This window comes from Erythranthe guttata, chromosome 1 (genome assembly GCF_056151865.1).
Source record: "Erythranthe guttata isolate IM_541 chromosome 1, IM_541, whole genome shotgun sequence".
Lineage (NCBI taxonomy): Eukaryota > Viridiplantae > Streptophyta > Magnoliopsida > Lamiales > Phrymaceae > Erythranthe > Erythranthe guttata.
The window spans coordinates 7195508-7210467 of NC_142533.1; the positions used below are offsets into that span (position 1 = coordinate 7195508).

At 37.7% G+C, this 14960-nt stretch overlaps 1 protein-coding gene across 6 annotated transcripts; it reads right to left on the reverse strand.

Annotated features, from left to right (window-relative positions):
* Positions 1 to 475: 475 nt before the first annotated feature.
* Positions 476 to 13599, reverse strand: G2484-1 (protein). 6 transcript variants are annotated; one of them, XM_012971874.2, is made up of 15 exons: positions 13211 to 13599; positions 9717 to 11590; positions 9130 to 9582; positions 7874 to 8163; positions 7320 to 7741; positions 7094 to 7137; positions 6267 to 6374; positions 4338 to 6193; positions 4061 to 4166; positions 3434 to 3614; positions 2424 to 2491; positions 2221 to 2330; positions 1267 to 2130; positions 880 to 982; positions 476 to 798 (listed from the first exon to the last, which is right to left on the reverse strand). In XM_012971874.2, the coding sequence occupies exons 2-15, from the start codon at positions 11578 to 11580 to the stop codon at positions 779 to 781; spliced, it is 6489 nt and encodes a 2162-aa protein (XP_012827328.2). In that variant the 5' UTR covers positions 11581 to 11590; positions 13211 to 13599; the 3' UTR covers positions 476 to 778. The 6 variants fall into 6 exon arrangements, with proteins under 6 accessions (XP_012827328.2, XP_012827330.2, XP_088675360.1 ...); XM_012971876.2 differs by having other exon boundaries at positions 13267 to 13586; XM_088819234.1 differs by having other exon boundaries at positions 3434 to 3608; positions 13238 to 13586.
* Between the last annotated feature and the right edge of the window lie 1361 nt (positions 13600 to 14960).

Sequence of the window (14960 nt, forward strand, 5' to 3'; positions counted from 1 at the left end):
TCAGCTCTAATTAGTAGTTAAAACTGAAATGACACGTGTATAAGTTTGATTGGTTCTGAGCTCCAGCTTAAGCTACAAAACCCCTAAATTTTATTATTTGGAAGCACACATTTATAACTTATAAGAAAAGGCATATTTGCATAATTGAAGGAATTTTATCAAGGTCCATTCGGAAGTAAGGATTTGATTTGGGAAAAGGACTTGGCAGAAGGATTTGAAATAACTCCAATTTCGAGTCATTTGGAATCCACCACAACTGCTCCAAAAACTACTAAAAGAGAGGGGTGTGGATTTGAAATTCCATGACAAATCCCTCAATCCAACCAAGTGCAAGGAATTTGTTATTATGGATTTGAAACCCCTCCTCCAAATCCCTCCATCTAAATGCACCCTCATTGTATTTTCATTTTCTCCAAGTTTTTATTACCAGTCATTAATGCATATGAAGAGTTAAACATACTAAAACAGACTAACATTTATCAGTTGCGCAAGTTTAATAAAGTTAGGCTTCGTCTGCAAAGTTAACGGCGAAGTATCACAAGTTTCCAATATACAAAGGAACATGAAATTAAAAAGATCTCTACTCGTGTATTCCCGCTAAAATCAATATTGACACCTACTGCCTAAATTTTATATCTGAAACCACAAAGAAGTGAGCAAGCAAAATCACATTCTCACTCTAACAACTCTTTTCTTATATAACAAATCAATCTACAGATAACAACAACAGCAACAACTACTACAGATAACACCTCTTTCTTCCAGCTCTGCTGCCCTATCAACCGCGGCTATTGTTCCCTATTAAGAAACAAACATAATATATATATGATCAGTGTGATTATCCCTTTTCGACGAGTGAAAATAAACTCAGTATTTTACCTCTGTTTGTCGTGCTTTTATTCTGCAGACTCCTCTGGCTTTTGTCATGTGAAGATGATGGGGTCTTTGAGATTACCAGCGAACTTTGCAGCCCTTCCAATAGCTGTGGATAGAATAACATACGCACATAAACAATTTTTTCACCAGTCGTAAATTGTATGCTCCCGCAAGATATAAATATCATTCCCGGTCAAATGAAAATTTAGTCGCAAGTACAAGCCTTTCCTCCTTTGGATGCGACCAGAACTCCAATTACAGTTTAAACTACGTTTTTTTTTTTAATTTCATGACCAATGCATCAGGCACTTTGTATTGCCATTTTTGAAAAAAAAGTTGCCTTCGATGTTGGTTAAAAATAAGAAAAGGACCAAAAGAAAGAAGAGTTACCCTTGATGTTGGCTGAATTCGGCGATTCGAGCGGCGGGGTTCCGCAACTTCAGAATCTACGTTTTCATTTGTTTCGTTATTTGTTAATCTTCCACCAGCAGAAGGCGCAACAGGTCTTCCTTGGTGTAGCCGCTGTGATGCAATATTCCTTGTTGCTGCTTTCTTACGGTTTTGTTGTGCAAGAGCTTGAGCAGAAAAAACGATAGGGCCTCCTGCAGTCTTTTTGTCGTTATGTAAAGATCCAGATTCAGCAGCCAGGTTTTCCTCACCTGACTCATTCTCATCATTGCTTGTAGAGCCCTTTACTAAATGATCTGATACAGCAGCACCCCGTGAATTAGGTCGTGAAGAGGTTGATTCGTCTTTCCGTGCTACAGTTCTACTTGGGATGCTCGGTGGCTTATCAGACTTGAGTGCTCTTGGTCGAGACTCTGCTACTACTTGTTTGTCCTTCAAATCAATTCTAGAATTACTTTTGAGTCCTCGAGACCCTGTTCCTTGAGGCATCAGGTACTTGGCTAATTTAGCTGAATCGTTAGGCACATTGGTCTTGGTGCTCCTATCAGACACGTAATGTTTGCTTACTTCCATGAACTTTCTCTTCTTTCCAGGCTTAGGGACACCAAATACAACCCTTGATCCTTCTTTCTGTAAACCAGACCTCATTGTCCTGAGCATGGTGGGTTTATTCTCCTCCCTTATAGTACCCATATTAAAAACTTTTTCATTAGCAGACAAAGGCAATCTTGGTTCTTCGTTCCTCTCTATTTCTACAAAATCAATGTTTTTAGCCATCTTTGCCTTCCCTTTTGCCTCCATACTGGTGGTTTCCAGCTTTGGTCGCTTCTCCTGTGGCGTATCTCCCTGTAAATAGATGTATGGCTAAGCTGAACAGAAAAATCATCCATTTCATATAATCAGTGCTAAACTGTACACACAATCACAATATAAAACCTGGTTGGTGCTATCCTGCCCGGGCCGTGCACATTCAATCCATTGGCCATCATTCCAAATTAAAGTTGGTCGTAGATGCCACACTTTGACCAATAATGTCTCTCCTTGAGCTGCATATGCCACAAAAGGAACTTTGTGTAAGCAATATCACACATCAAAAGCACCGAGTGCATACAGTTAGTCGTGTACGTAACAAGAAATACCTGGAAAATTGACAGTCAAAGTAGTTGCATCTTTTTTATTCTTTTCTGCAATAATGCCTTCGCGCCAGCTGAAGCGACACCGCCAAAGTTTTAGATTCAAAACCAAATCAATATATGTAATTGAAGCATATTTCAGTATTTTGTTACAAAACTAACTATGCTAAAAACCAATGTATCAGTAATTAAATTACTCCTAAACTAAAGATACAGTGCTGCGGTTTCATGCTATTAACTTTAAAAGACGATGGTTACGCATGCTTATTAAGATTATCAGAAATTAACATCCTTTAAGCAACAGAAAAAAGTGAAACGTCGATTTCCTAGTCGGTTTCCTAATCAGCGCTGAAAATTCAACTAAAAGAACTTACAGACGGACATATTTCTTGCACAACTAAAACATCTCTGCTAGAGTCTTTCATGATGAATTACTAAATCCTGGGTGTTGACAACATTCTCCAGAGGGTACAGAATAAATAAACAAAAAAACTTCAAACAAAATATAAAGAAATCAATGACATTGTGCATACAAAAGATATCTGAGCCCTCTGCCCCATTAAAAAACAATGCAAGACGCAGAAACGAAAAAAGGGCACGACAACGTGCACAAATGAGGTAATAGGGCATGCATAAAGTGAAATAATTCAGACAGATACAAGCTCTCAATCCGCTTCCATTACCTTATCCACTCTAAAAATTAGGGAACTAGATCTGACAGACCTATTTTTCTCCCATGATATAATTCAGACAGATACAAGCTGAAGTAAAATAAATCAGGAAGTACTACAACGATTAGACACGTAATATAAATTTGCCACACTCCCGATAACCAGTGAGCACGGAACTCATAACTTACCGGAGTACGAAAGAAGTTTGGCCTCACTGGTTTACAAATCACCAGATACTTGGGAAATAAATGCATAATTAATAATCATTAAATTCAAGCACCAGTAAAACCAAGCCATCTTAATAGCACATATTAAATTGGACATCATATATAAAGTTGTTCTTACCAATCTTGAACCCATGCATCAACTCTGTCTCCAACAGACCACGTGTAATCCTTGATAGCAGAACGACGCCTCTTCTTGGTTCCCTCAAATTGTAGAGTGGTCATGGGATGGGGTATGCGTACTTTTGGAGCTTCGCCATCCTTTGCTTCTATAGATATCCACTCCTTGAGCGGATCTGACCCTAAAAGGAAGAACACATTCATGATGTGACTGGAAAACACACACACACACACACAAGGTAAAATTATCTTGAATAGAGAACGTCTCATCCTACCAGGTGCATTCTTGTTTGAAGAGAAATGAAGTCGGTCGAAATGAAAAAATGAAGCTATTTAACAGTCAATGGCTTTGTGATATGATGCAAATTTCTCATGATGAAGCCCATCAGTCTCTTTTCTTTTTCTTTTCTCTCTTAAACAAATCTTCTATATGTTCTTACATTTTGATCCAATTTTAAGATAACAATTAAAAAACCCTAAAGCTATTTTAAAAATGTATGAGGAAACCTTATAGCCAAACCAGTCAACAAAAGATTTTGCACCAGAGGATATACAAGCAATTCCGTGCCTTTTACTGTCTGGAGTAATTACTAGTTCCCTACTAAACATACAAAAAGCAACAACTGACCTTCATCAGATAGTTCAGTGTAACAAACCAAGGCTTCACCATCTCTCAAACTGAATACACTCGCTGAAAACCATGCCGGCCTTAAATCACCACGATCTTTAAGAACCTGCATTGTCAAGCAGTTCAAACTTCTTTTAAAATGAAATGACAAAATAATAATATCATTACAAAAAAATTTGACAAAGGAAGTGGAGCTGAATGACTGTTGGATTACACAACCAGAAATAGGAAACTCAATAAAGGCAAAGAAAAATCAAGACAAAGCAAGATCACAAACCTCAACATGGGAACCTGCTTGTATTCTGGCTATGCTAAACAAGTTTGATCCAGATTCGGTATCAGGTTCAGAAACAACACCAGCAGTTTTAGCTGATTCAGGTACTTTTTTATCCTTCTGATGTTCTAAACTGCCGTCTTCATGCGTGATAGAAGCTATAAGATTCTCTTCTACTGTGACATGATCATCCACCATAGTTCTAGGTAACTCCATTTGAATAGGAGCTACAAGATCACTTTTAGAAAGCATATCCTTGCCAGGCCTCTCATGTTGGCTCACATAAACATTAGGAACCCCTCCAGCATTGCTAGTCAGAGATTTTTTCATAGTAGTGTCATTAGGTTTTGAACCAGGAACAATAGCCACCTGTGAGGCTTTCCAATAGTTATTCAGCCCGGCTTCTGCTAATTCACTCAAAGAGAAAGGATCGCCCATAGCAACAATTTTTCCAGTATGAGAAACTGCTTCTGCTGATAACTCTGCTGCCTTTACAATGGCATCAAGAATTTCAGCATGCCTTGTGGCTGCTGAAGCAGCCTCAATTCTTTTCCTAGCAGCCTCCCTAGCAGCCGTTATTGCTAAATTGGGTACACTGTTCCGATCCCCACCCTTAAAAATGGATACAGGCGAAGCATTCCCCACATTCACAGAACTAGAAGTCAAAATTGAATCATAAGCCGGAGGATTGTTAGTTCCAGACTTGGTCAATGCTTCATCAGCCATATGTTTTGCTTGCACTGCAACACTTGATGCAATCTTAGCAGCTGCAGCAGCTGCCTTTGCAACAGAAGCAGCTGCTGCCATAGCAACAGCAGCAAATGCTAGTTTAGACTCAGCTTCTGATGTCAAGCCAGAACTTTTTTGCTGATCCAACTGGCTCCAGATACTCTCACAATGAGTGACAGTAGCAGTAGCATGTGCAGCAGCCTCCTGTGCGTGTAACTTAGCCTCCTCAACGTTGCTAGAACCTCCAATAAGTAGCGCCCTCTTATCTGTACTTACATCACCTCTTTTTAGGTGATCACTAGAAATTGATGGCGATGCCACAGTGAAAAACTGGTTGGTGGTGCCTTTTGGCACAAAGCTAAAGGGGGTTGTGACAGCAACTGATGTAGAATAATGACTACTGACAACAGGTCTAGGCATTTGGTTCGCCTGATTCCGAGCAATGAAAGAGATTTGACTACTATCCTCAACTGCAGCACCCTTGTCGGACAACGGACTAGGTACTATAGAAGAGACAGTAACTGGCAGAGAAGCTGACACAGATATCTCTACAGAATCCTCAGCACCAGAAGATTTCTTTCGCTTTCTAGTTTTTTTATCAGCAGTCTGTCCAGTTGATACTTTTCCCTTTTTCAAGTTCTGCGAAGGAGCTTCACCAAACATAGTACTGTCCCCAGTACGATTAGCAGGAATGGGAGATGCATGCTTTGCACCAGAGGAAATAGGCAAAGACGATTCTTTAACTGAGGTTAACTTCACAGATTCTGTGATAGGAAAAGCAGGATAACTAGTACTGGCAGGAGAACTTTGGGAAGAGGCCAACCAGGGTACTGCGAATGGAGCCTGAGATGGCCAAGTAGTCTGAGCTATGTAATTTCGTATAGGTGGAGTCTGATAGGGATTCAAGGGAGAAACAGCCTGATAGTCAACAACAGCACTTCTGACCATGCTGCTGGGTGCCAGTGCCTCACTAGATGGGGTAGACATAGTCCACAAGGGTGATGAGAAAGACATCATCGGATTAACAACAGGAGAAGGCATGGTCTTGTTGCTTGCTCGACCAGCCATGGAGGTAAGAACTTCACTTTGAGGGAAGCCTTGTCTATTTGTATGATCTGGAGCTTTAGCACCTGCATATTTCAATGTCAATGATCATCCAATAGTAACATGTAAACACAAATACCAGAAAGCAGGATAGAATACCTGAACGAGAGGGTACAGGTGTTTCACTATTATTTCCTTGCATTTTCTGACCATGAAGCCTTTCTACACAAGCACGCCAAGAAGTCTCCCAAATGCTCCTGCCTCCATCTATTTTTAAGGAAAAGAAAATCAGAATGCAATTGGCCAGCAACCATTTATTAAAGTAGAGGAGGCTAACAACCCTCCTATATGTACAAAGACTATTACATCCTTCATTACTAAAAAATAAATAAAAACATATAACCACAAATTACACAAAATTACTCAAATCACAATCAGAATGCACTGTTTTGATAGATACTTCTCAAAATGATCCAAAAGTGGTGTGTTTATGAGCATTTCACCTTCAACTTGAAACAAATGTCGAATTTTACATTTGGTAATGGCAATTCAGACGCTACAGACCGAAACATCACAATTTTGGGTAGATAAACAACCAAGACATCATCAGTAACCAACCCAAACAAATTAATAAATTGTTACCTATTGAAATTAGTCAAAAATCAGCAATAAAAAAACCAGCGGTTACCTACCAAAATTTGTGGAAACAATCACAAGTTAACTACCAAATACTTGGATGGGGATGCATGTGAATTCAGTGATTGGGTTTTTTGTTAAATGGATTAGAGAAGGTAGATCCGGAAATTCTGGTTGGATAATTTTTTGGAAACTTTGGGTAGTGAAAGAAATATGGTAGTGTCATTAGTATTTTTCCTTTTTTTTCTGTTTTCGTTGATAAACCAGCTACTTCATATTTCAACCCAACACCCACAAGGACAAAAAACAAATAAAAAGAGATGAAGTAAAACCTAAATAACTGCACATACCAAAGGCTGAAACCATATGAGCCTCATCAGGTGCTGCCCCTTGTCTGCAAAAAAGAACATCATTCAAACAAAACAACAGATGAATTGACACATAATAATTGCATCACAGAACAAAAGCTCAATAAGTGTAGGATGGCGAAATTAATTTCTTGTGGACAAATTAATCCACTAACTAATATTTTCAGTTGTGTGCTCCAGATCAAACAAAACATTGACAAAGACTCACATCAGAGATCCATAAACAAAGATTTGTGCTCGCAGTTGCACTTGTTGTAGATCAGTAAAAGGCTGCTGAAAGAATGCAGATGATGGAGCAGAAGTATTAAGATCAGGCAAACTGGATGTAGGAATAGAAACTGGCCCCCTTGATTTCACAATATTTTCAAATGTCATGATTTGACCGGCCCCTAACGGACTCAAAAACGGAGATGATTTATCCCACTTCTCAGTCTGCCTCAAAGGAGTCATTTCTTTCAACTGATTCCCCTTACTTGCACTTCCCTTCCCAGATTTACTGCTGCTACGTCTTGGTTTACGCTCAGAGGGACCTCTGGGACCTCCAGGAGAAGAACCAACATTAGTAATTTCTTTCACTGTCATTGGATCTGTCTGGCTGCTACCTGATGTTGAAGAAGATTCTTCCCCAGTCTTCAGCAAAAAAACATGGGAAAGATATTTAAATAGATAAAATAAATTAAAAAAAACAGTAGAAATCAAAGAAAATGAACAAATCAATAAATGAAAGGTAAACAATAGAAAATGGCCGGATAGAAGGAATACCAAAGACATTTTGCATGCTTTAATTCTTGGAAATGATTGCAAACCCTTGCTGGAATCTCCTGTAACTTGACCTTCCAGAAGCTTGACGTCGAAAGTAAAGCTCCCCTCTTGTTTGGATAGAACGTTTACTTCTGGTATCTCGGATGTTGTCAGAACTTTGCCAATATTTTCAACATCATTTCTTTCTCGAGACACTCCCTCGTTTATATCCTTTTGTGAAAGATCACCACCACTAGGGCTGAGGACAGCAATCTGCTTAGACTTATCAATTTCTACAGTACAGCTGGTAACTGCAAGCATGTGAATAGCAGAACTTGTAAGTTATTAGGAAAACTAGGAAGAAGAAAATACAGCTTGCAAATAGACAACTATTGAAGTGAAAAGGCCCGTGGTTGCATAAAAGTTGCTTGCTGAAAAATGACATTGTCCTTATATACAAAAACACACAGTTTAACCAGTTCGGAGTCATAATAGAAAGTACTTATTTTCAAATATAGATTATTAAGAAAGACATAGAATAGCATGATGATGAACGGGATCTCAAATCAACTATTATTACATTTCAGCTAAGACAATCAAGAGTCACTTCTTTCATGTAAAGAGAATCTTGACTTACAATCATTAAATTCCATTTATTTTTGTCTAACTTTTAACTGCTTTCTTTTCTAAATCAAGATACAGATGATATAAATTGTCACTTGTATCTACTATTTCAAATCGTTATTCATTTCTACTTTCTACAGCATGATTTTCTAGACGAGATTTTAAAAATACAAACTACACAAGTTAACCTTGATCATTATTCATTAATGATTAATTTAGCTGAGCTCAACCTCTAGACAAATTATGTCAAATGGTCCCAATCAGTCTCTTTTTCTTCAATAAGAAAATAGGGTTTCCCTTGCACATTTGTTCTTAACAGAAAAGTTTATGCTTCTGACTTTACATATATACAACACATTCAAAGTCAATCACTACAGCATTGAAATTCTGCACCTGGTCTAAATACGTACAAACTCTTTATTAAGCTTAAAATACTACTGTTCTATTTCTGATTTTTTTCAAAACTTTCTTGAATATATAATGTCAGTTGATATACAGGCCTGATGATTTTCAACTATGTCACAAACATAATGGAACTCTGTCTAAGATGACGACCTATCTGAGCCTTTTTGAACCATGGAAAGACATGATCAGCAACCAGTGGACCAGTGGGTGTACAGAATCATGGTTTCAAAAGATAAGAGATAACTCACCTGACACAGTTAAAGATTCTTTTCCAGGGTTTCTTTCTGTTTCTACGTCCATTGGCTCTTCAATATGTGCAGCTTCAGCACCATCATCTTGCACCATCAAATCATTGGCAGAATGTTCCATCTCTTTATTCAACACCTTACAGGCTTCATCAGGGATAGTAACACTGGAAGTCTCCTCCAAGGAAACAGATTGATCAATTGCCATTGCTTCTCCTACTGCAGAACAAAGCAGCGGATGTTCAGCCTTGTCGGTTTCAGTGCCAGAGGCGAGCTCATTTGATTCCAAAATCTCCTTTGATGGTAAGGTACTTGTAGGGGCTTCAGTTTCATTTTCTTTACTCTGATCCATGTTTTGTGTATCACATGAAGGTTGCTTACGCTCATGACCATCAACTAATTCATCACCCTCAGCACATGATGGTGGGTTTACAACTTCAACCTCAGTATGCATTACTACAAGGAAATTTATCATATCATAGGAATTAATGTTTGCACTTTGGACGGGATAATCAGATTCCCAAGCATGATCGTACAGGTTATTAAAAAGATACGATGAAGAAAAATAATACAGCAAAACAGTAAGATACCTGGACAATCGCTAGCAGAATTATTGGGTTCTGATCCAGTAGTTGTTTCACCTTCTACTTTCTCACCTATGGGAGTTGATCCCACTTCTTTTTCATTGTCATCACGGAGTATATTACTTGAATCAAGAGGCAATTTATTTTCCTCTTTTTCATTGGCAGGAACATCCAATTCACTTTCATGAGCATCCGCCGGCATCGAGATAATATCTTCAGTGCATGTCTGTGTGCTCCCAGATATCAAGGGAGGGGGAACATGATCCTCATCATGTATGTCCTCTTCCTGTATTGCAGCAGTATCTCTGGCATCTGTCATATCATCAATCACTGATTCCTCCCCAAGACATTCACCAGCAAAGCTAGAAGATGTTGGGTTGCCAGGACCATCTGCATTATTGCTTTGACCATCTTCCTCGGAAGGATTACCTGGTACAGCATGTAACATAGAGGACCCAACGGTAACATCTATAGGCATAAGAGAGCTGTTACTTCCATGAAAAACATTTTCATTAACAGCACAACTGTCATGCTGATCCGAAGATTGGATAACAGGAACCTGCTCCTTCTCATAATTGCTGTAAAGTGCAGAGGCAACAACATCATTGCCTTCTGTCCCAAGCCTCTCATTATCTTCTTCCTGAAGGGAGATAGATGACTTTTCATGCAGTAAGCTATAACCTTCCGATAGATGATTAATCTCTGTGGCTGACGATAAATTTCCAGTTTCTTGTTGACTGCCACTTGCAGGTTCAACCACAAACACAACCTCATTGCACCCATCAATTGTAGCTACATAATCTCCCTTTACGGGTCTAGATACTTCTTCAAAATCAGTAGCTGGAATTATAACTGCATGATCTTCTTTTAACGATTCAATTCCTGAACGAACTTCATGAGAATCATGCCTCTCTGTATTAACAGTTTCAGCTGCAGTCTCACCCAAGCTGTCATCATTTTTGTTGCACCTTTCGTCCTGTTCCTCAACTGAATCAGAAATACCTTTTGCTACACCACTTGGACTTACAAAACTAGAATCACTAATTATATCCTGATCAACAGACTCTTTAACACTAACATCAACATTCTGAGCGGAACTCTCAATATTGTCGATCTCCATGCCAAGAACAGGTAATTTTTCTTGCACTAGATTGGAGAGAGATTCATCGACCAAGTCACGAGTTTCGCCTTGATTATCAAGGGTTCTCATCGTGTCAGCATTTGAATTCGCAGAGGTAACATTTAAACTACCTTCTTTGATATCAACATGGACTCCATAGAAAGAAACTTTTTTCTCCTGAACCTGTATAATATGTTCAGTGTGAACGCCTTCAACTCCTGTACTCTGATTTAACCTAGAAATGTTTCCCTCAACTTCAGCAGGCGGTAAAGAAGGATCTCCATTGTCAACATCATCAACTTTACAGTCCTGCCTCAAGCTGTTCTCCGTTGATCTTGTTGAGCTGCCCAGCTGATCACCTGGATCTGATTCCTCGATCATATTTTCTCCTGGGACCATTTCGTCTTGTCCAACTGCCTTCAATAACATTTCAACAGATTCAGATGATGTTGCCTCAGACCAGACATTGATATGCCTTGGCAAAGCACAAGATTCTGCTGCCCTGGAGCTGAACTCTATTCCACTTCCTCCCCGAGAAAAATCCTCAATCCACTGATTGTCGTCCTGACTTGGAATGCCAAGAAAAACTTCGTTTTCAACTAAACTATCAAATCTCAAATGCCCATGAAGACTGTCATCAAAATCAAATTTCGGAAGAGCAAATGGTCGCAAAACAGAAGAGATCTTAGATGTCTCTTCTCCAGCTAAGTGAAGATTCTGGCCTTCATAGTCATTGTCACTATAATCCATTGGTTTATGCCTAAAGGAAAAAGGAGCCCAGCAAGAAATGAAACCCAATTTTAAAAGAAAACTATAGTCTGGTCAAATAAGTTGAACAGCGAAACTCATCATAGCATCATGGGAACAACAAACACGCATAATTGTGAGCATAACAGAATTTACATTAAGATTGGACACTGAACAACCAGGGAAATAAAGCCAAGAACATTTTCACTTAATCCAACGTGACAATAGGTCTGAAACGTGAAACAAGAGATGGACTGACAAGAAGAGAAGTTTGAGTTCCTGTCTTCTGGATGTTGGAGTGCAGTGTGTACCAAAGGTTAGAGTGCACGTGTACGCCTTTGGATATAATCAATTTAATTGTGAAAACACAAAAAGGGAAATGCGTCCAAAAAGATTAGGTATCTAGTCCTGTACAGTAAAACTGAAGCCCAATATTGATACCAAACCACATACTGAGTTTTATTTAGATGATAACTGAACCAAAGGTTTCAAATGTTGATATGATTTATTCATACTGGTAATTTACTTTGATGCGAGGAAAAATCGATATGTGCAAATTCCTAAGTATCTCTAAGTGATGACCTTAAGGAATTCTTAGCCTTATGTTCAATAAGAAAATTTTGCATCTCTGTTATCAGTTTTGGACGAGGCCATGTCAAGATGAAAAATTCAGTAATTACGAAGGCAGCAAATTACTATCCCAGTCAACATGGATAACAAGGGAAGCTTGGTTTCCAAACTAATACTGCAGACACAATGGTGAAAAATTATACCATAAATTCTAATCTTTTGCATTAATGATGCACTTCGAATTGACAAAGCGATTCACTTATCCAAACCATTAATAGTGTTCCACTGTGCATGCGATTTTATAACCTTATTTCATAGAGAGGACAACAAAAGACAAGTTCCAGGCAGACTCTTACTATACAAGTTCAAAACAAAATCATTTTTTTCTGCCTGACAACTTTATCATCAGATCAGCGCAAACGGCATACCTAAGACACCCAAAAACCTTTCAATCGAAAACGTAATGGGGAGAAAAAAGCCGACTCCCACATAGGAAAAAACTAGAAGTAAAAAAACACATTTTTCAAATCAGAATTGCAACGAAGTAAGTCCAATAATAAAGGTCAGGAGGACCGCTGTATACGAAAACCTATTCTAGTATGTAAAGGGTGGAAGCATGTAAATTTGTAAATACTAACAAAATCTCTCCGAAAACCGTTAAAACATAAAATCCAAACCTAATCCTAGTTAAAATCTATATAGCAAAAGGAACTGTAAAAACTGATTTCCAATAAAAAAAAAAAACCTAGTAGAAATTTCCTCAAGTTATTGAACGAAATCAGTTCATTCGTCACTAAAAACCCTGGTAAACGCAAGTCAATCCACCAGTAAGAAACAAATTTAAGAAAACCCTCTTCATAACTTGACGTGGAGCCCTCTGCTTTCATGCACCACTAGTGTAACAAACAAAAGCCCCAAATCGAAAACTGCCTCCACAAACCAAAAACCAAAACCCAATATCCAAAGGGCCTAAAAAATCTAACTTCAAAGAACACACACACACACACACACCAAAACACACACACACACACCAAAACAGAAAAAAAGAGGAAATGAAGAGTACCAGAAGAAGTAAGTGTAGAGACGCTACCTCCCTCCATCCGGAGACGAAATCCTCACCTTTTGATTCCCCACCTCAACTGAACCACAATCGAACGGCCACGCTTTCCTTCATAACCCTAGCCCCAAGTACACTCCCAAATTCAACACCAGAAACCCTATCCCCAAATTAACTTCCCTCGTCAAATTAATTCAAGCTGCAACAAAGCAATAAACAATACTCGTACATGTATATATGTATATATATGTATATATGTATGTATACAGGTAGAGAGAGAAACAGCGAGAGAGCTTATGTGTAGAGAGAGAAAAAGGTAGTGCGTGAACTGTGTTTTTTAGGCGACTAGAACTGCTAAAATCTTTTCAATTTTAAAAACACTGAAAACAAAGAGTGGGGGGAGGGTAATATGGGTATTCGGGAAATTTGTAAATGAGAATCTGACGTGTAAGGGAAGGGAATATTTCTACGTGTCATGTTTTGATTCGTTGAGGTGAATTAATAGCCAATGGATTTTGCCATTTTTTTCCTCTGTTTGAATTTTTTTGAAACTAAATGGGCTTTTACCCGTCTGTGACTTAATGTAGATGACAGCAGTTCTATCGTGACAGGATTATCGCTTAATCCCACTTTGCACCCTTAACATATAGTTTTTAGGTATTTTGCACCCCTAAAAAATATTTATAGCACTTTGCACCCCTCTAAACACAATGAATAATCAATCATGCATAATGCATCTTGAATTTTTTTTTAAGCTAATGAAGGTAATTTAATATTTTTAATGGTATTTTTAGGATGTCAAATGTCAATTCAATTTCTTTTATTCATCAATCCTATCGAAACTACAAAGTGCGAAAATAAAAATACATCTCAGCAATATATTAAATTAATTGTTTTCCAAAAAAATAATTTTACAAAAAACAAAAAAAAATTCTTTAACTATTCAGGTATCAAGTTATTTGAAATTTTATTTTCTTTCAAAGACTTTTACCAATTATTTTCACTAATTACAATAAAAAATCCTTCAATCGAATAATTTAGTGTGAATTTTGTATTTTAAGAAAATATAGTTTTTTCAGTAATTCATTTTAATTTTATTTTTTTCACACTTCGTACATTCGAAATTATGTTGGGGTGAAAAAAAATAATTTAATTTGTTATTTTGCACCCTCGAACAAAACACCCAATAAAAATTAAATTACCCTCATTAAGTTTTAAATATTCAATTTATGGTGCATTGTGAATAATTTATTGTGTTTCGAGAGTGCAAAGTGTTAAAATGCCATATTTCAAAGGTGCAAAGTGAAATTAAAACCAGGAATTATGAGAAAAGGGGTAAAATGGGTATTTTCGCTATTTATATTTGAAATGTGAAGTAATATTAAATTCTAGGTTACGGTGGGTGACATAGTGGAGATGACTGTTCAATCATGAAGATACTATTGGAATTTGGAATATGAATTAATAGCGATTTTTTTTCCTTTTTTGTTAGTAATTGTATCGAGGGTACTTGTCTCAACAGTTGACCGAACTAAGTTGAATTATATGTTTTTTTTAATTTTGTTTTATGTTGTTGTTCATTATACAAATGTAATTCGGGTTTTCATAATTCTGTGAGTTACCTGTCTCAATAGTTGGCTTGTCGCAACAGTTGACTGATAATTCTCTAATAAATTTAGCTATAACAGTTGGTTGCTTGTATGTCGTAAGATAATATAAAAGCTAATTAAAAGACACAAAAATAACGTGATTTGAA